Source organism: Zalophus californianus, chromosome 1 (genome assembly GCF_009762305.2).
Source record: "Zalophus californianus isolate mZalCal1 chromosome 1, mZalCal1.pri.v2, whole genome shotgun sequence".
Classification (NCBI taxonomy): domain Eukaryota; kingdom Metazoa; phylum Chordata; class Mammalia; order Carnivora; family Otariidae; genus Zalophus; species Zalophus californianus.
In genome coordinates, this window is record NC_045595.1 from 20049380 (window position 1) to 20070520 (window position 21141).

The window sequence follows — 21141 nt, forward strand, 5'->3', positions numbered from 1 at the left end:
TCCTGCACACTGTCTCTGTTGGCCACTGCCTTTCTGCCGACTCGTTTTCTTTTATGTAGAATGACGCAGAGGCATAGTGAGGGACGGAAGGTGAAAAATGGACTTTTCCTTCGAGGAGCAGGCTCTCCTAAATGATGTGCTGCATGGCAGAATAATTTTCTTAGAATTTGGTTATATCTACAAATTAGTTGGTTTTGTCCACAATGTTTGTATCCAAATGTCTAGCATCAGGAAAACTGTGATGAGGTAGAATTGCCCTGGCATTACTGGACAATTAGAAGAGAAGCAGCCCGGAGAAGCCTCTCAGGAGGGGCAGAGAGACAGCCCCCACTCCTATACCCAGAGTGGACTTCTTAACTCCGATGTTAGAGCTCAATAAACAGATTGCATGGGATCTTCCAGTTGGCAGGTGGGAGGCTGCAGTGATTTCTTTGAAGTAAATCCTCTGTGGGAGCAAGCCAAGCTCCAGCAGGCTAGGGAGAGCAGGGAAAGCAGAGAACAGGCATGTGTTCTGAAGCACTGGGCTTAGAAAGAACGTCTGTTCCCTTGGGAGCGCCTGTTGGGGGCACTCTCACTGCGTGTAAAAACATGCGTACCCTGCTATGTCCTGGTAACCCGACCTTCTGTCCCACAACTGCCCAGTGCCTACTGTACGCCAGACCCTGCTCTATGCACATTACAAACCCTGACCCATTTATGCCAAATCACAGAGATGTAACGAAGATGGTAGTAACTGCATAATTTACAGAGCGCATCTTAACGTACTGGACTTTTCCACTGAAAAGCTTCATGTACATTCATTCCTCTGATCCTCATAATGAATCTATGAATTCTGGCTTATTATGCCCATTTTCCAGATAAAACAGGTTCATATACATGTATATGTTCTGCATATGCATAATAATTTCATGTGTCTGGCAATGCTCTGAGAGACAAAAAAAAATACTGTTAGATTTCCATGACTTTAAAAACATTTGGTCAGTTGCCCCATGGCAAAAATTGACAGAAGATGGTGAAAGTCTTGGAGTCTGTAAAACAAGGTTTTCTTCCATGTTTACCACAGTTGGAACTTGAAGAAATTTTAATGATTCATTTTTTATCCTTAAATTTTTACTTATCTTAAAGCCCATAACTTGTCTTCTCATAAAGATCAGTTTTGACTCCTCTGCTTTCCAGAAAGTTATGTTGACCTACTATGTTCCATTCTCTTGGTCCAGTAGCCACATGTAAGTTCTGGGAGGTCCCCAGAGATCCTCGTAGAAGGGCTGCTCCAACCCAGCACAATGGGAAGAATCCCAATTCTGCCCAGAAAAGGCCGAGCACCCTGTTCTGAGGAACCCCTGTAGACTTCAACATGGTGGCCTGGCAACATATAGTGACAGAGGACTGTGTAGCCAGAAATTTCCTAGGAAAAAAAAAACTAGACTATCTGTCTCACTTTGTAGTACTTCTTTGTTACAGGTTAAGGTTTTTCCATTAACCCTATGCTGCCAAGGTCTCATTAAAACTCCCAAGCCCTTCAGGTCTCCCGTAGCAGAAAAGAAAACTCATTCTCAGGGCCAGAGTTCTCACCTTCCCTTTCATGATCATTGGGGCCATCTCAGACCCCTCCTTCTCTCCTTGCCCTCCTGTGGATTGGGGAAACACAGCCCATGTGATTAACTGTGCTGAATGGTTGTTTTTTGTTTTTGTTTTTGTTTTTTTTGGTTGGTTCCAGGGTGAGTACGTGTCCTGCCTTCTCTCGCTGCTCCGCCAGATGTGTGACACCCACTACCAGCACCTCCTAGACAACTTCCAGAGCAAAGATGAACTCAAGGTGGGCAACAAACCTACCTCAAACGAACCATGAGAGACGATGGACTCTGAAAAACAAACTGAGGGTTCTAGAGGGGAGGGGAGTGGGGGATGGGTTAGCCTAGTGATGGGTATTAAAGAGGGCACGTTCTGCATGGAGCACTGGGTGTTAGGCACAAACAATGAATCATGGAACACTACATCAAAAACTAATGATGTAATGTATGGTGATTAACATAACAATTAAAAAATGTAAAGGGAAAAAAAAAACCTACCTCAAAACTGACTTTTCACCCAGGACAGGAAGCATGAAGCTAAGACTGCCCAAGGGCTTTCCCCCTGCCAGGGGGCGAGTACAAATGACCAGTGCTGCCTAGGGTGAAGGATTCACCAGCCCCACATTACATCTGTGAGTGTATGGCTCCCAGAAGCTGAAAGCCAGCAGTGTTCTTATACAGACAGACCCCTGTAACATTGGCAAGTTTTCCCTGACTGATAGCAGCCCTATGACCACGTGCCTCTATGGGAGGCTGCTCTAGGCCATAGTAGTTGTCCCACAAACCAGAGCTCTTCTCTTTCTTATGAACTCAATAATCACCTTATATTTTGCCCCTGCAAACCAGACTTCACTGTTTAATAACTATAATTATAATAATGTTGAAGATTTTTCTTCATTAAAATGTATTTCTGGAAGTGACCTGTAGAAAGCAAAAGTGAGTACTGCCCATTGACGACCAGATTCTGGATCCAGACCACTGGGGCAGATAGTGTAGAGAAATGGGCCCATGATCCACACAACAGAAGAGCATTGCCAAGCTTCATATGGTATCAGCTGCTGACAAACTGCTGGGGCTTGTGTCTTTGCCTTAGAATGTGCTACTCAGTTCATCCCTGGATAAACAAACTATTGCAAATTTTAGTTGTATGCTCTGCCTCCATTCAGAACCAAGTCATTTGGATTTCATAGTAATGCATTGCACTGTTATTCATTTGTATGACCTTTATTAATCATACTGTAGCAGTTAGTATTAGGTGTCACTTTCTACTATCTGATCTTGCCTGCCTTTCCCCAGACATAGATCTCTGCAGATTGTTGTCATCAACTCATTGCAGTAAGGTCAGCCTATCTTCTTGGAGGGGTGAATTGACAGCCCTTGAAGTGAACCAATAGTTAGCCAGAGACCAAAGCAGTGCTTGAGCTGGGGTATAGAGCCTGAAAATCCAGGGTTGGCTCTTCTAGATCATTTTCATCCTTTGTGTGTTCTACGAACTGATTCGCAGTCAGAAGCTTAAGCTGACATCATTCTCTCACTTTTTGATTAAAATTTTTTTATAACAGCAATATGTACGCATTTTTTAATTTTAAATTTATTATTCATTTATTGGGAGCCTGCTATGTGCAAGCACTATACCCAGAACTTTATGGGTTTTTAAGTTTTTAATTCCAGTATAGTTAATATACAGTGTATATGTATACATAATCTTAAAAGCCAAAGCACATTACAAAGCTTGTAACATAAAATGGTGGTTTCCTGGTTCAACCTGACCCGTGTCCAGTTTCTATTCCCCAAAAGCAGTCACTTTGAACTCTTTTGCTGTTCTTTAAGCTTCTACTGCCATTTTAAATTTTAATAGTAGTTATTATCTATTTTCTTGTTCCCACGGAAAACAAGGGTGACTCTCTGTCTCCCACACGTCGTTCCTCTCGTTCTCCCAGTACAGCTTGCATACATGTTTGTTTACATCAGTCACTGACTCTTCTCTATCACAGCTAGTTAAGTACTGTGGGAACCGCTGCTGTGCTGTTACACTTCCTTTCTTATAAAACTTTCTGTTTTTTCCTGGAATTATTTGCCTCTTTTGTTATTCACTTGTTTGTTTGTTTTTTTCTTTTAGTTTTCAAATGTGGCTAGGATTTCCTACTCCCTCTCTGTAATAAACTCCCTCTTCTTCCAGCTTTCCTCAAGGTCAGATCTGCCAGATACTGCCAGATCACTTTTTCTTTTCCTGGAAACTTGCCCTGTTTTTAATTTGTTTCAGTCTTTAACTTTCATGTTAGAGACTTTCCTCCTATATGTTGAGACTTCTGGATGTCAGTCGGTGTCTAAAAGTGAGGTGCTCCGGTGCTAATGAGAAGCTCTGTGTGTGTGCAGGGTTTGTCTCCAGGAGCCTTGCCTGTAGCTGACTGAAGAGGGTCTGGCCATTTGGTCAGAATATCCTCTAATTCCTGTATTTACTGGTCTGCTCTCTTGGACTTACCTATTTCCTGAGACAAGAATCCTTTTCCCTTCCTAGGAATGGAGTAGCCCACCAATATTTTGGGACCCAAATAGCAAAAAGGGACTGGGAACCTTCCAGTTCAGCAGGTGAACTTTCTCTCAGTGCCTGTTTTCATTTTGGCACCTCAGCCCTTAGCTGTTGCTGTATGCTTGAGAACAGATCCTCAGTGAATAACTACTCCAGAGAGCAGCCCTCGGTCTTCTGACAGGATGGGAAAAGCCTGGTCACCTAGGGACATGAGATGGCAGGAGAGATCTTGGGGAGACTGTAAATGAATCTTTCTGTTTTTAGCTTTCATATCCCAGTCACACAGAGGTACCTGGTGATGGCTACAGTTTCTGAGATTCTTGCTTCCTATTGCTGTCACTTCCAAAGGCTCTCGGCTGTCGTCTTTCTCAAGTTATATTAAGTCAGTTAGCACAAAGGCTTTCAAAATGTATTCACCTCTTCTGATTACTGTGTTCTTATTTCCTGTTTCCTTTGTCTCTGTGGGCATATATATTTCTTGACTGTCATTTTAGAGGATTTGAGCTGAAACAGACATGAGGGAACATATGCAGTCCACCACACCAAATATAGAGTTCGGCACATTTATTCTTTTTTTATGACAGCATTATTGAGATATAATTTGCATACCATAAAATTTACACTTTTAAACTGTACAATTCAGTGTCTCTGATTATATCCATCTTGAAAGACTTATCACAAATTAACAAGATCAAGTTAATAATTTATAACTTCCCACCAAGAAAAGCCAAAGACCAGATGGCTTAATTGGTGCATTCTACCAAATTTTTAAAGAAGAATTAATACCAGTCCTTCACAAGCTCTTATAAAAAATGGAAGAAGCAGGAACACTTCCCAACTCATTTTATGAGGTCAGTAGTACCCTGACATGAAAACCAAAGGCAGACATCACAAGAAAAGCAAACTATAGACCAATACCCCTTATAAATATAAGTGCAGAAACCTTTAGCAGCATACTAGCAAACTGAATCCAGGAACATACTAAAAGAAGTATACACCATGATCATGTGGGATTGATTCCAGAAATGCAAGGTTGGCTTAACATATGGTAATCAATTAATGTAATACACCATTAAATAGAATAAAGGACAAAAACAGGATCATCATAATGGATGTAAAAAAAATCATTTTTAAAAGTCCACCAAACTTTCATGATAAAATCATTCAACAAACTAGAAATAGAAGGGAATTTCTTCAGACTGACAAAAGGCATCTATGAAAAACCCACAGCTAACATCATACTTAATAACAAAAGACTGAATGCTTTCCTCTTAAAGTCAGGAACAAGAGAAATACATCTGTTCTAACCACTTATATTCATTATATTGGAGGATCTAGCTGGAGCAATTTGGCACAAGTTTGGAAAGGAAGAACTAGAACTATCTCTATCCTCAGATGGCATGATTTTGTATACAGAAAATCCTAAGACATCCATAAAAACACTATCAGAGAAGTCATAAACAAGTTCAGCAAAGTTTCAGGATACATAATTAACATACAAAAATCAATTCTATTTCTTAGCACTAGCAAGACCATATTAAAAAAATCAACTGGAAAGGGCTCGTAGACCTAAATGTTAGAAAGAAACAGTAGTATATCTTTATGTCATTGTATATATCTCCTATCCTTTTACTTTTGAGGTATTTATGTCTTTGAATCTAAAGTATGTATCTTGTAGACCACGTATAATTAGATCATGTTTATTTTTTATCCATCTTCCCATCTCTGCCTTTTGATTAGAATGTTTAATCCATTTACATTTACTGTAATTATCAAAAAGTTAGGATTTACACCTGTCATTTTGCTATTTGTTTTATATCTGTCTTATATCTTCTTTGTTCCTCTCTTCCTCCATTTCTGCCTTCTTTTATGTTAAATATTTTTAGTGTGCCATTTTAATTCCTTCATTGTTTCTTTTAGCATATTTTTTACATATTTTTTATTTTATATTATTATGTTATATTAATCACCATACATTACATCATTAGTTTTTGATGTAGTGTTCCATCATTCATTGTTTGCATATAACACCCAGTGCTCCATTCAGTGCGTGCCCTCTTTAATACCCATCACCAGGCTAACCCATCCCTCCACCCCCCTCTCCTCTAGAACCCAAGACTATGGACTCTGAGAAACAAACTGAGTGTTCTTTTAGCATATTTTTAAAGTTATTTTCTTAGTGGTTGCCCTGGGAATTACAACTAACATCTCAATCTATCAGGTTCACTTTAATAGTATACAAAAACTTCACTCCAATAAAGCTCCAATTCTTTCTTCTTTTTTGTGCTGTTACTGTCTTATAAATTACATATTTATACATTATAATCTCATCAACATAATTTTATAATTATTGCTTTATGCAGTTGCCTTGTAAATCAAATAGGAAAAGAGTTACAAACTTAACATATATACTATCTTTTATATTTACCTATATAGTCACTTTTCCTGGTGCTTTTTATTTGTTCATATGGATTCAAGTTACTGTGTAGTGTCTTTTTAGTTAAGTCTGAGAGACTCCCTTTAGTATTTCTTTTAGGGCAGCTCTACTAATAACAAATTCTCACAGCTTTTTTTTTTTTTAATCTGAGAATGTTTTAACTTCTTCATTTTTGAATGATAGCTTTGCTAGACTTAAGATTCTTGGTTGACGTACTTTGAATATGTCATTCCACTGCCTCTGGCCTCCATCATATCTGCTCATAAGTTACCTATTATTATTGAGAATCATTTGTACATGATAAAATTTTTTTCTCTTGTTTTAAAGATTCTCTGTTTTTGCATTTGACATTTTGACTATGATATGTCTGCATATAAATTTCTTTGATTTTATCCTGTTTGGAGTTCATTGAGCTGTTTGGATGTGTAGATTAAAGGGTTTTTTCCATCAAATTTGGGAAGTTTTTAAAATATTTCTTCAAATATTTATTCAAAATCTCTTCCTCTTTTTCTCTCATCTCTTCCTGACACTCCTATTATTTGTATGTTTTTACAATTGGTGGTATCCCACATGCTCTGTTTGTTTTTCTTCATTTTCTTTCTGTTCCTCTGGATAATCTCAATTGACATATCTTTTAAATTTGCTGATTCTTTCTTCTGTCAGTTCAAATCTGCTATTGAGCCCTTCTAGCAAAATTTACATTTCAGTTATGGTAATTTTAAATTCTAAAATTTCTATTTGGTGCTTTTAAAATAATTTCTGTCTATTTTATTGATATTCTCTATTTGGTGAGATATTGTTCTTGTACTTTCTTTTAATTCTTTAGGCATGGTTTCCTTTAGTTCTGTGAGCATATTATAACAGCTGATTTAAAGTCTTTTCCTAGTAAGTGCAACATTTGAGCTACTTCAGGTAAAGTTTCTATTGACTTCTCTTTTTCCTGTGTATGGGTCATACTTTCATGTTTAATTTCACATATTATAATTTTTTTGTTAAAAACTAGACAACTTAAATAATGTGGCAACTCTGGAAATCAGATCCCCTACCACATCCCAGTTATTGTTGTTTTTTGTTGTTTTGTTGTTGTTCTTGATATCAGTTTGCTAGCTTATTTAGTGACTTTCTTGGACTAATTCTTTAATGTCTGTATTCTTTGTTGTGTGCAGCCACTGAGGTCTTCATTCAGTTATCTTAGTGGTCAGCTAGTAACTGGACAGAAATTTCCTTAAATGCCTTAAGTCAGTAAGTCTTTGATACTTTGCTAAGTATCTGCATGTGTGTGTTGGGACTCACCTTCAGTGCTCCAGCCGTTTACATTACTGCCTTAGCCTGCACTTCCTGCTTCACATAGAGCCTCAAAGTCAGCCAGAGCGAGAGATAGGCTTCTCAGGTCTTTCCTGGGAAAATGTACAGCCCTGAACATGTGTGTGGACTTCTAGGTTCCCAGGAATATTTCAGAGCTTTTCAAAGTCCCCTATAGATATTTCATTCCCCAGATTTTTCTTTTAAGTCTTTTGGCAATTTTCTTAATGCCCTAATGACATGGCTGCTTCAAGCAACTTGGATGTTAAATTATTATGGCTGATTTTTTTTCCATATATGCCCTAGGTAAAAGGCTCTTCTCACTGAGTGAGCTCTGGGTCAGATCAGGGAAGCCCTCTGCATGGGGATTTCCCAGGTTGCTGCCAGACAGATAGAAAAGTAGCAGTTTGGGGGAGGGTGTGGCACTTTTTCAGGAGCTCACTACCACTGTGGTTCTACCTTGCTTGTTTTCAAGGATATACCTTGGAGGTAGGAAGAGGAATGGGACAGGAATGGGACAAACTAAAGTGCAATAAATTTCACTGTTCTACTGAGATTCAGCCATTTTTCTTGACTAACACTCCTTGGATTGTTGCAAGTCTTTGCTTAACCTGCTTTGCCAGTGTTATCATTACTTTCATAGAGGAGCACATTTTGGAGGTCTTTACTCTGCCATTCCTAAAATGCTTCTCCTGTCAATGTGTTCTTAATATTCAAGAGAGCAGGTTCTTTTTAAGATTTTATTTATTTATTTTAGAGAGAGAGAGAGAGAGAGAATGTAAGTGGGGGGCAGAGAGGGGCAGAGGGAGAGAGAGAGGGAGAGAAGCAGACACCATGCTGAGTGCAGAACTCAATCTCAGGACCCTGAGATCATGACCTGAGCCAAAAATCGAGAGTTGGACACTTAAGCAACTGAGCCACCCAGGCATCCCCCAAAAAGCAGGTTCTTGTAGTCAAGTGCTCAAGAGCCATGGCTCAAATAATGAGACCCACAGACCCAGCTGGATACCAGTTCTGCTGGACTCTAGTCTTCCGAACACTTTGGGCTTTAGGCACCAGGCTCAGGGTGCAGAGCTGCCTCTGTTCTACCCAGTTTGGGTCTGCTCCCACCTGGCCTGAGAGAGTGCCTCGATCTCACTCTCATATAGGCCTCTAAAAGAAAATAACTCACAAAGGGAACTGGAATCTAACCCACTAGTCCTATCCATTCTCATGGTCTAGAAGTCAGGAGAGCCCTGTTAAGGAAATGCATGCTGTAGTGGTAGTGGTCGTGTCTCACATCAGATTTTCCTGCTGGATCAGGAATTCCTGCTGAAGATTTTCTGTGTGTTCCGGAACCTAATGAAGATGAGTGTCTTCCCTCGGGACTGGATGGTGATGAGACTTCTTACAAGCAAGTGAGTGTGGAAGGGCCCTGCACCAGCATCAACAGAGCTATTCTCAGACTAAGGAGAGAGAGAGAGTGTGTGTGTGTGTGTGTGTGTGGCAGAGAGAGAAAGCAAGGCAGAGATCATTGCCAAGGCCATGGGGACGGAAAAACAGGGTAAATTTGAAAAATGTTTGGAGGCACAATCTGTAGGACTTGACCATTTACCATAAGTTCAAGATGAAGAAAGTGTTAAAGATAGTTCAAAATGGAGTCTTAAGTGCCTGGCAGAGAGGTCATGGTAAGGATAGAAAAGGAAGGTAAAGATGTGAAATCATAATACCGAGAGAAGGTTTCTCCTTGAGGGAGCCCTGTTCCATGGACCACTGGCCTCTGTTGCTGTCTAGTTTCAGGCCGTTATCCCAAGCCCTCCTTTTGATTTGATTTCTGTTGTCTGCCAGACACTGCCTGCCTCCCACAGCTAGTGCTAATTATCCACCCAAGACCTGGCTGTAAGGCTCTGACCACTTCTGACTCCAGCAACAGAATTCACTCTTAGACTGCCCCCAGATTGTCTCTTCCATTCATATTTCTAGCCTGTGCTTCTAATTGGCAAACCAGACAAGTAATGCAGGTGGTAAGGTACTGGCTCACCTGGTCTCCCTCCACTCAGAAGAAGGCCGCCTCCACTCTCTAGCCTGCTGCCTTCTCCCACTGATCTGCTTTCTTTTTTTTGAGGGAGAGAGAGTGGGGGAGGAGGGGCAGAGGGAGAGAGAGAGAATCCCAAGCCAACTCCACACCCAGCACAGAACCCAGTGCGGGGCTCGATCTCAAAACCCTGAGATCATGACCTGAGCTGAAATCAAGAGTCTTCTGACGCTTAACTGAGGCACCCAGGCACCCTGATCTGCTTTTTATGTTGGCGTTATGCAGAATGTAGTGATATTATCTATGTTAGATATATTAGCAAGGTATCAGCATGGTTCCACTTTGTACCTTTTATAGGGCACTTTTTTCTTTTTTCAAAACTGCAAACATTTTATACAGAACTGAAAATGGTTATAACCAAAGTTGCACATGTTTTTTCTCAAATAGTGGATTTTCCATTTGACTCCCTCTTGTTTCTTTTTTTTAAAGATTTTATTTATTTATTTGAGAGAGAGAGACAGAGGTAACGACAGAGACAGCGAGAGAGAGCACAAGCGGGGAGGGGAGGGAGAAGCAGGCTCCCCGCCGAGCAGGGAGCGCAATGTGGGGCTCGATCCCAAGACCCTGGGATCATGACCTGAGCCAAAGGCAGATGCTTAACCGACTGAGCCACGCAGGCGTCCTTCCCTCTTGTTTCTATCTCTTAACTCTCGTCTGATTACTTCAGGGTCCTCAGCCCATCCTACAGGAACAGCCTCTTCTTTTAAGGCTTTTACCTTTCAAATTTGTCACCTCCTGTGCCAGTGGACTAGTCTCTCTAATGCACTGTTTTTGCCTTGCCCCTCTTCTGCACCAAAGACAGAGTGCTCAGTATTAGACATAGCTCCTTTGCCAGGCACCCAAGGCCCTCTGTAATCAAACCCTTACCTGCCTGTCCCACTTCCTTTCTTCTTTAACGTATGCCCTCGGCTCCAGCAAGCCAGCCTCCCATTGCTCCTTATATGTACCCAGGTTAAAATTGAGAGTGATATTCTAGACCAAAGGCTGAAAACAAATAACTTATAGATAAAAATAATAGCATGTGACAGCAGTAGGATTTAATCATTATAAACCCTTATAATCAAGTAAGATAATAAAATTATACTGTAAGTCCTCTGGTAGTCATACCTTCATTACCCAGAAGTCCTCAAAATACTAGAATCACTCTTTGAACTAGAAGAAATCTTAAAGAGCCAACTAATTCCCCCCATCCCCTCTTATAGGCAGGGAAACTGGGGCCTAGACAGCAGTTGTGCCAAGGCCAGGTAATGGCAGAGCCAGGCCTAGAACCCACTGATGTTCTATGGTGTACTGCCTACTGTGGGGCATTTCTCCAAGATCAGTTTTCTGTGAGGTTTGTGCCATCTATTCCTTTCCTTTATAGTCAGATCTTACATTAGAGAAAGTTGTACTCAAGACGTTTACTCATAGGTCATAGATGCTAAGCTGTCGGATGCCATTAACCCCTCCAACCAATGCCTTGTTCCCTTACTGCAGTATTATAGTCACTACTGTCCAGTACCTGTCTTCCGCACTGCACAAGAATTTCACAGAGACAGACTTTGACTTTAAGGTAGGAGCTCCTGAAATCCATCACTGTCTTTGTAATACACTAGAAAGCCAAAAAACAAGCTCACTGTTTTGTTTCTGGGGGTTTTTTTGTTTTGTTTTGTTTACTAAAAACAACCATTTTATTTTGCTCACAATTTTCCAGGTCAGGAATTTGAGAAGGACTCAGCTAGGTATCAGATGGGCGGCTGGGAGCTGGGGCAAGCTCACTGGTTTTTGCTTTATTAATATGTTCATTGTATTGAACCACTTCCAAGTTTGATAGTGACTAGGATATAACCTAAGAGCGCCCCTGTTGGAGGTGCTGGGAGCCAGACATCCGGGAGTAGGCTTTCTAGGCCAGAATCAACACTATGGGTTTCAAGGAGTCAAAGGAAAAAAAAAAAAAAAATTCTGTTTGCAAAGATACTTAAAAAGGAAAAAAAAAATCAAGATCTTAAAATTGTGAAAAAATGAATTCTGTGCTACATCTGTATATTTAGAATCTCTCTGCAGGGTTAAGGACTCAGGCTGTCACATGTTTTCTCTTTCTCTGTCTCTCTAGGTGTGGAATTCTTATTTTAGCCTGGCAGTTCTGTTCATAAATCAGCCAAGCCTTCAGCTAGAAATCATCACTTCAGCCAAGAGGAAGAAGATTCTAGATAAGTAAGACATATGTCTCTTCTTCACCTCCCTACCATATGCCCAGATGGGGTTATGTTTCAGTGAGAGGCTCCTCAGAAGTCCACAAGGTTCTCACTGAGTAGCTTCCCAAGGAGCCAAGTGTGAGAATTCAGTTGAGAGCCAAATGGCTTAGTTTTGGAGGAAGCATTAGAGACAGAGCTGAAGGGCTAGCCTTACTGGGTTTGTAGCCCTGCCTTCCTGAACTTTCTCCCACTGAAACCTGACTTCTGTGTTACTATTTCTAGGTATGGGGACATGCGTGTGATGATGGCTTATGAACTGTTCAGCATGTGGCAGAATTTGGGTAGGTCTTTTCTCCCTATCTTTCCCTTCCACATATTGCATAGCCAAATAAAAAGTAACAAGACTAATAACTTCTCCCAGGTTTTATGGATGTTAATTCAGACCCAAGAGACCTTTACATATCTTTAACGTAACACCTCAGCTGGCTGGTACAGCACATGTGCACAGAACTCTTGGCAGGGAGAGTTAGGCTGAGAAGCAAGACCCCAGTAACACATATGCACACTCCCTTTTTTGAGAACTAAAGTCAAAAGGAGAAGAATATAAAGGCTCTAGGAGTTTTTCCCAGCTTAAGAACTCATGCCAGTAAGATCTTCTGTGCTCTTCATGTCCCAGTGCAGATGTTGCAGGTTCAGAAGCATAGATCTTTTTTTAATTTTAATTCCAATATAGTTACCATACAGTGTTATATTAGTTTCAAGTATACAATATAGTGATTCGGCAATTCTATACATTACTCTGTGTTCATCATGGTAAGTATACAGAAGCAGAGAATTTGGAGATATTCAGCACATGAGCAAGGGCAGCTATTCATTTTCATAAATATTGGAACACTTTTTGGGTCTCTGGTATTCAGACCACGCAGATCAGGTTTCTTCCACGAAATGCATGAAGATTGCATGCAAGAAGGGAATTGCAGCCCCTAGGTGAAATTGATTTTAGCTCCCTTTCGTTCAGCAGCTTCTCTAACATCCAGTGCTTTTGATCTGAAATTGTCCGAGTGCTTGGTAGAATCCTTGGATTGCCCTGGTGACTAGGAGAGTCATCCTTTGGTACTATAGGCTTCTAAGTGGCCTCTCAGGATGCTAGAAAAGCCGTTCCTCTTCCTAGGTATTACTCTTTTCAACTGAGCTCATGGCTCTGAGGCCTTAGGAATGATGGTTATAAAATCTTAGAGTCGTCCATTAACCATCTCAATCACTAACCCTGGAAGCAGCAGACGAGTTGTGAGGTATTCCTGCCAGTGAACACTAGGGCTTCTGTCCGTGAGTAGGGATACATTTCACCAAGCAGGCTTTCCAGCTTCAGTACCCCTACACCCTGCAACCAGCATAGTCAGGGTATAGATTTTAACCCTAAACTTGACTCTGAAATTCCCAAGAACACAAGGTACTTACAAACTGTACCAAATACCAAGATTGGAATATGTAGAGTCAGCCTCAGGGCTAACATTTGCTTTCACGATAGAAGAAATCAAAAAGATGCCAAGTTTGCCTGATAAAGCCATTCCCGCCTTTTTTTTTTTTTTTTTTTTTTTGTGGAAATGGCATTTCTAGTCCTCAAGAACTGACTTTACTTGGCTGTAGCAATCATTACACAGGCCCATACTTTGTCTCCTTTATAGTCTCTGAAGGACTGAAAGCAGAGTTCTAAAAGATGGCTCACTCCGTTTCACCACTGCAAGGAAAAGTTCTGTCCCACAGTCCTCAGGACTGGTCCTGCCTTCTGGGAACATGCCCCATATTGCAGGCCACTCACAGGGAGACCTGCACCACCCATTTGTCATGGAAAGGCCTTATAAGAACGTTGGAGGATGTGCTGAGCTGGTTTGAGTAGATGTAGTGCTGCCATCAGAAGTGCAATGTGAAGACAAGGGGCAGGGATGGGGAGGAGTACAGACAGAGTCCCCAAACCATTCTGTCCAAGAAGGGCTGTGCAGGAGGCTCCTGCTAACTCAGGAGGAGGCCTCTTGGGCACACATGAGCACAGGCAGTGAAGAGGCTCATGAACTTCAGGCCTCTAGCGGCTGGACCAGGGGTTGTGAACATCTTACCACTTAAATTCCTCTGGGCTAGAGGTAGAAACCCTAGGGATAGGGCATTGTGTTTAAGCAGAAATATATGGATTTTTCTTGCTAAATCAACACTGAACAGAACAATCTGAACCTATCATAGGTTACTCAGAAATCCTATTCTGTCTAAAGTAGTAAACTCTGTTCCTTGACTTCGGAATGATTTTCAGGTAGTTTGCTGCATCTCCCAAAAATTCTTTGAAAAGGTAGTTTTTGCCTGTTGAACATTTGTTTTAGCTGGGCTGGGCCAGTTTCATCTATAAACTGTAAAAAGCCAAGAAAAGGAGTATCTCAGAAAGCCATAGTGGAGAGCTTGCTTTGTTCTCAGTTGCTTCCAGGGCATTTGAAAGTATGTACTGTGGCCCCACATGGGAAGCTTCCATAGAAGGTGCTAAGAACGCATAAATTAATATCTATTGGGTTTTGTTGTTCAGGTGAACATAAGATCCACTTTATTCCGGGAATGATTGGTCCTTTTCTGGGTGTGACACTGGTCCCACAGCCAGAAGTGCGGAATATCATGATTCCCATCTTTCATGACATGATGGACTGGGAGCAGAGGAAAAATGGCAACTTCAAACAGGTAAGACAACACCTGGCAGTGTTCAGGGTGCTCTCTCTGGATGGACCCCTTCTGCCCAGGCAGCTGATCCAAATGGCCAGACTGTGGTTCCAGTGGGAATGGGCTGTAGCTTGGCCACCTTGAATCCTGTTCAAGGGTTTTCCCTTACTTGCCAGCCAGAATTGATTTGTAGATTTTCTTTATGAAGTTAGAGGTCAGAAAAGAATCAGAGGAAAGGAATGGAACATCTTAGAAAGAACTTTCTGTTCGAGGAGAGAATGCCTTGAGACTGTAACCTCCCAGCTTCATTCAGGAGAGGGCCCTAGGAACATATTGCCCTTCCTCTCTGGTGCATGGCCCAGGCATTTCTAGGACTAGAACCAAGACCAGATGACTTCTCATGGCTCAGGGTAGCCCAGAATTTCGCAGACTCCCGCACAGACGGGTGGGTCCAGGAGGTATAAGCCCTTAGCTTCTCATAGCTTCAAGCTGTGCCTCTGTGCAAACCTTCTGCTACCTCTAAGGTGGAGGAGATGGCCCCTGCCTTTCTGTGTGTAGCTCCAGGGAACAGGACTAGGATCAATAGGGATCAGGTGATTTTAGGTAGTAAAAGAAATAACTTGCTAGCAATACGAACTGTCCAATGTAGGCTGGCCTGCTTTAGGGGATGGGGAGTTCCTCTTTACTGGTGATTCTCAGACACTCCCAGGAGGCCTCTAGGAAATTTCTGTACCGGGTTGGGTTCCCGGTTCCCCACTAAGCTCCCTCCCAACCCTGTGACTCTGGGATGAGCCAGTGATCTTAAAGTGAGTGACCATAACAGTGAGGAGCAGACCGGGCAAACAGTAATTCTTAAATTCTTATTTATTTATTTTTAAACTTATAGAGTAAAATTCATTCTTTGTGATCTACAGTTCTGTAAATTTTGGCAAACACATAATGAAACCACCACTACAATCAAGATTTTCTAAATTCCTAAAAATTCCATGTTGCTACCTTTTTGTAGTCAAACTTTCCCCCATCTTTAACCTATGGCAACCATTGATCTGTTCTCCACCACTGTAGGTGGGCCTTTTCCAGAATGTCATGTGAATGGAATCATGCAGACTGTAGCCTTTTGAGGCTGGCTTCTCTCACTCAGCGTGCCATCGAGAGATTCGTCCATGCTGTTGCACGTGTCAGTTTTTCTATGGCTGAGTAGTATTCCATTGCAGTTTATTCACCATTTGAAAGACATTTGCATTATTTCCACTTTTTGTTGATTATGAATAAAGCTGCTAACAAACATTTCTTTACAGATTTTTGTATGAATAGAAACTTTCATTTTTCTTAGGTAAATATCTAGGAATAGGATTGCTGGATATTGTGGTAAATGTATGTTTAACTTTCTAAGGTGCTGTCAAATTTTATTCCAAAGTGGCAATACCATTTTGAAGTCCCAACAGCATTGTGTGAGAGTTATAGTTGATCCATATGCTCACCAGAATTCGATATCATCTCTTTACATGTTTATTTTAGCCATTCTTTTTTTTTAAGATTTATTTATTTATTTGAGAGAGCAAAAGAGAGAGAGAGGGAGAGCACAAGTGGGAAGAGAGGCAGAGGGAGAGGGGGAGAGAGTGAATCCTCAAGCAGACTCCCTGCTGAGTGCAGAGGCTGATCCAGGGCTCTAACCCAGGAGCCTGAGATCATTACCCGAGCTGAAACCAAGAGTTAATCAACTGAGCCACCCAGGTGCCCCTATTTTAGCCATTCTAATAGGTATATAGTTGTATATCATGGTAATTTTAATTTCCATTTCTTTAATGATTAATGATGTTGAGCATCTTTTAATGTGTTTGTTTACCATCTTTATATCTTCTTTGGTGAAATGATTATGCAAAACTTGTGTTCATTTTTAATTGAGTTATGTTTTCTTATTGTTGAGTTTTGAGGGTTCTTTATATATTCTGGATGTCAGTCCTTTGTTGAATATATGATTTACAAATATTTCCTCCCAGTCCTTAGCTTGTCTTCTCATTTACCACAAGCAGTGTCTTTCACAGAACAAAAATTTTTAATTCTTATGCAGTCCAGTTTCTATAGCTCATGCTTTTGGGATCATATCTGAGAACTCTTTGCCTAACCCAAGACCACAAAGTTTTTTCTCCTGTGTTTCTTCTAGAGGTTTTATAATTTTATATTTAGATTTATTAGCTATTTTGAGGCAACATTTGTATAAGAAGTGAAGTATGGGTCGAGACTCTTTTTTTTTTTTTCCCACATGGTTGTCCAACACCTTTTGTTGAAAAAAATTCTATTTTTTTGTCAAAAATCAGTTCACCGTATGTGTCAGGTTCTATTTTTGGACTCACTAGTCATCTATGTCTTATCTCTTACCATTACCACACTGTCTTGATCATGGTAGTTTTGTAGTTAGTCTTAAAATCAAGTGGTGTGAATCTCCAAATTTGTTCTTTTTTTTCCCCAATATTGTCTTAGCTATTCTAGTTCCTTTTCCTGTTAAGTCTCAGAATTAGCATGTCAATAACTGCAGAAATTCCTGCTGGGATTTTGATTGAGATTGCTTTGTATTTTATAGATCACATTGGAAAGAATTGATATCTTAGTAATGCTTAATACTTCTAGTCCATGAAGGCAGTGTGTCTTTCCATTTTTTTAAGTATCCTTTTATTTCTTTCATTAATGTTTTATAGTTTCCACATATAGATCTTGTACATGTTATTAGATTTATATGTATTTCCTATTTTTTGGTGCTGTTATAAATTATTCTGATTTTAAAATTTTATTTTTCAGTTGTTTGTTGCTAGTACATAGAAGTACAATTGTTTTGTATACTAATACTATTTTCTGCACCCTTGCTAAACTCACTTATTAGTTCCAGAAAGTTTTTGGAGATTCCCTGGGATTATCTATTTAAATAATCCTATCACCTTCAAACAGAGACAGTTTTATTTCTTCCTTTCTAATCTGTATGTCCCTTCTTTCCTTTCCTTTCCTTTCCTTTTCTTTTTTTTAGAGAGAGAGTGTATGTGCAGGTGCAAGTAGTGGGGGCAGAGGGAGAGGGAGAGAGAATCTTAAACAGGCTCCACACCCAGTGCAGAGCCCAATGCAAGGCTCAATCTCACAACTCTGAGATCATGACCTATTGATCATGATCCATTAGATCAGTAGATCGACTGGTTCAGGAGCAACAGGAGATCAACATGGTTCGTCTCCCCCTCTGATTCCCCCCCTTCATTTTTCCCTTCCTTCTCCTAATCTAATGGATCATATTTCGACTCTTGAGCTGAAATCAAGAGTCAGATACTTAACCGAAGGAGCCACCCGGGCACTCCCTTTTTTTTTTTTTTCTTACCTTATTTCACTGTCTAGGACCTCTGGTCTGGTGTTAAATATGAGTGATGAGAGTGGACATCCTTGCTTTCCTCTTAATCTTCAGGGAGAGCATTTGGTGTTTCACAATTAAGTATGATGCTAGCTCTAGGTTTTTTATAGATGCTCTTTATCATGGGTAAATAGAGTTTAACATAAGAATCCTTTTTTGGAGTGTGCAGCTCTAATGCCTTTATTTCTTTGGGAAATAATAACTTTAAACAGAAAAGAACCGTTGCTTTTCTGTGTTGTCACAGCCTTCTAATTGTACAAAATTCACAACTGCCTAATGAGAGAACCTAGTTACCAGGAAGTAGATGGCATTGCAGAACTACACCATGGGTCATCTGAGTCCGTTAAAAGAGGGGCTAGGCCATTACTACTACTGAATAAAGAAGGTTACCTTTGTGGAAGACTAACTTGGAACCCATTTGTCTCACACTTTAAGACTCAGCGGTTAAGCTGTGTTCTTTCCCTCATTAAGACTGCCGTGGGGCACCTGAGTGATTCAGTCAGTTAAAAGTCTGACTCTTGATTTTAGCTCAGGTCATGATCTCAGGGTTGTGAGATTGAGCCCCATGTTGGACTATGTGCTGGGTGCGGAGCCTGCTTGATTCTCTCTCTCCAGGGGCGCCTGGGTGGCTCAGTTGTTAAGCGGCTGCCTTCAGCTCAGGTCACGATCTCAGGGTCCTGGGATCGAGCCCCACATTGGGCTCCCTGCTCAGCAGGGAATCTGCTTCTCCCTCTCCCTCTGCCCCTTCTCCTGCTAGTGCTCTCTCCCACCAAATAAATAAATGAAATCTTTTTTTTAAAAAAAGGATTCAAGGATTCTCTCTCCCTCTCCTTCTGCCCCTCCCCCTCCCCCAAAAAAGACTATTGTGAATAATTGATATTTGGCAAGTCATGTAAACCTTGTTATCCCTGGTTAGAAAAATCTTGCTGCTGCTTCCCTATCAGATATTTTAAAAGAGTGGTCTACTCTTTGCATCCCCCCCTTTCCACTTCCCACCCTCCTATCCCTCCAGTCTAGTGTGTATTGCGTACCCACTTCTGTTGAAGCTGCTCTCTTCAAGATCACCCATAACCTTCTAATCACCAAAATTCAATGACATTTTTGTCTTGATTCCAATTGTGCTTTCCACAGCTTTGGCTCTGTTAACTATTCCCCTACTTCCCACCTACTAACACTATTTCTTCTAATTATAAAAACAGTAGTTATTTAATGTAGAAAAATTAAAATTATGATAGGCTATAATGGAAAAAAGTTTTTTAATTTAATATTATTTTTACTATGTTATGTTAGTCACCATACAATACATCATTAGTTTTTGATGTAGTGTTCCATGATTCATTGTTTTCATATAACACCCAGTGCTCCGTGCAGTACGTGCCCTCCTTAATACCCATCACCGGGCTAACCCATCCCCTCAGCCCCCTCCCCTCTAAAACCCTCAGTTTGTTTCCCGGAGGCCATAGTCTCTCATGGTTCGTCTCCCGCTCTGATTCCCCCCCTTCATTTTTCCCTTCCTTCTCCTAATGTCCTCCGTGCTATTCCTTATGTACCACAAATAAGTGAAACCATATGATAATTGACTTTCTCTGCTTGACTTATTTCACTTAGCATAATCTCCTCCAGGCCCATCCATGTCGATGCAAATGATAGGTATTCATCCTTTCTGATGGCTGAGTAATATTCCATTGTATATATGGACCACATCTTCTTTATCCATTCATCGGTTGAAGGGCATCTCGGCTCTTTCCACAGTTTGGCTATTGTGGACATTGCTGCTATGAACATTAGGGTGCATATGGCCCTTCTTTTCACTACATCTGTGTCTTTGGAGTAAATACCCAGTAGTGCAAGAGCTGGGTCATAGGGTAGCTCTATTTTTAATTTTTTGAGGAACCTCCACACTATTTTCCAAAGTGGCTGTACCAACTTGCATTCCCACCAACAGTGTAAGAGGGTTCCCCTTTCTCCACAACCTCTCCAACATTTGTTGTTTCTTGTCTTGTCAATTTTTGCCATTCTAACTGGTGTAAGGTGGTATCTCAATGTGGTTTTGATTTGAATTTCCCTAATGGCTAATGATGATGAACATTTTTTCATGTGTCTGTTAGCCATTTGTATGTCTTCTTCAGAGAAGTGTCTGTTCATGTCTTCTGCCCATTTTTTTACTTGATTATTTGTTTTTTGGGTGTTGAGTTTGAGAAGTTCTTTATAGATCTTGGATACCAGCCCTTTGTCTGTAGTGTCATTTGCAAATATCTTCTCCCATTCTGTGGGTTGCTTCTTTGTTTTGTTGACTGTTTCCTTTGCTGTGCAGAAGCTTTTTATCTTGATGAAGTCCCAAAGGTTCATTTTTGCTTTTGTTTAACTTGCCTTCGGAGATGTCTCTTGAAAAAGTTCTGTGGCCAGTGTCGAAGAGGTTACTGCCTATGTTCTCCTCTAGGACTTTGATGGATTCCCGTCTCACATTGAGGTCTTTCATCCATTTTGAGTTTATCTTTGTATATGGTGTAAGAGAATGGTCGAGTTTCATTCTTCTGAATATAGCTGTCCAATTTTCCCAGCACCATTTATTGAAGAGACTGTCTTTTTTCCATTGCATATTTTTTCCTGCTTTGTTGAAGATTATTTGACCATAGAGTTGAGGGTCCATATCTGGGTTCTATAATGAAAAAATTTAATCTGTAATCCTACTATACTAGTAACTTGGGTGGGAGGGCAGGGTATGTCGTTTTTAGACTTTTTTTCCATACATCAAGGTTTTTAAGTTTAAAAATTGAGTCATTGTGTATATTGGGGTTTCGGGTACCATTGTGTATATTGACTTTTAATCTCCCTTTTTTAGTAGCAACTTGTCATCGCTGTCTCTTCCTGCCAGTTAATCCTCCTCGGTACCACACTGTCAGTTTAAAGGCCACAGAGTCTTCCACTGCATGGCTTAGATGACTATGGTTTTAGTCAGGCTCCTAGTTTT

The 21141-nt window shown here is 40.7% G+C and overlaps 1 protein-coding gene across 7 annotated transcripts in view; it reads left to right on the forward strand.

Moving 5' to 3' along the window:
* The window catches only part of DOCK3 (dedicator of cytokinesis 3), a 509358-nt gene that overhangs the window by 444104 nt on the left and 44113 nt on the right, over positions 1-21141 (forward strand). For all 7 annotated transcript variants that reach the window (XM_027585590.2, XM_027585591.2, XM_027585588.2 and 4 more), the window contains 6 exons: positions 1718-1816; positions 9143-9237; positions 11391-11466; positions 12007-12107; positions 12371-12429; positions 14655-14803. In XM_027585590.2, coding sequence (XP_027441391.1) covers positions 1718-1816; positions 9143-9237; positions 11391-11466; positions 12007-12107; positions 12371-12429; positions 14655-14803 — 579 coding nt within the window. The remainder of the gene's footprint in view (positions 1-1717; positions 1817-9142; positions 9238-11390; positions 11467-12006; positions 12108-12370; positions 12430-14654; positions 14804-21141) is intronic.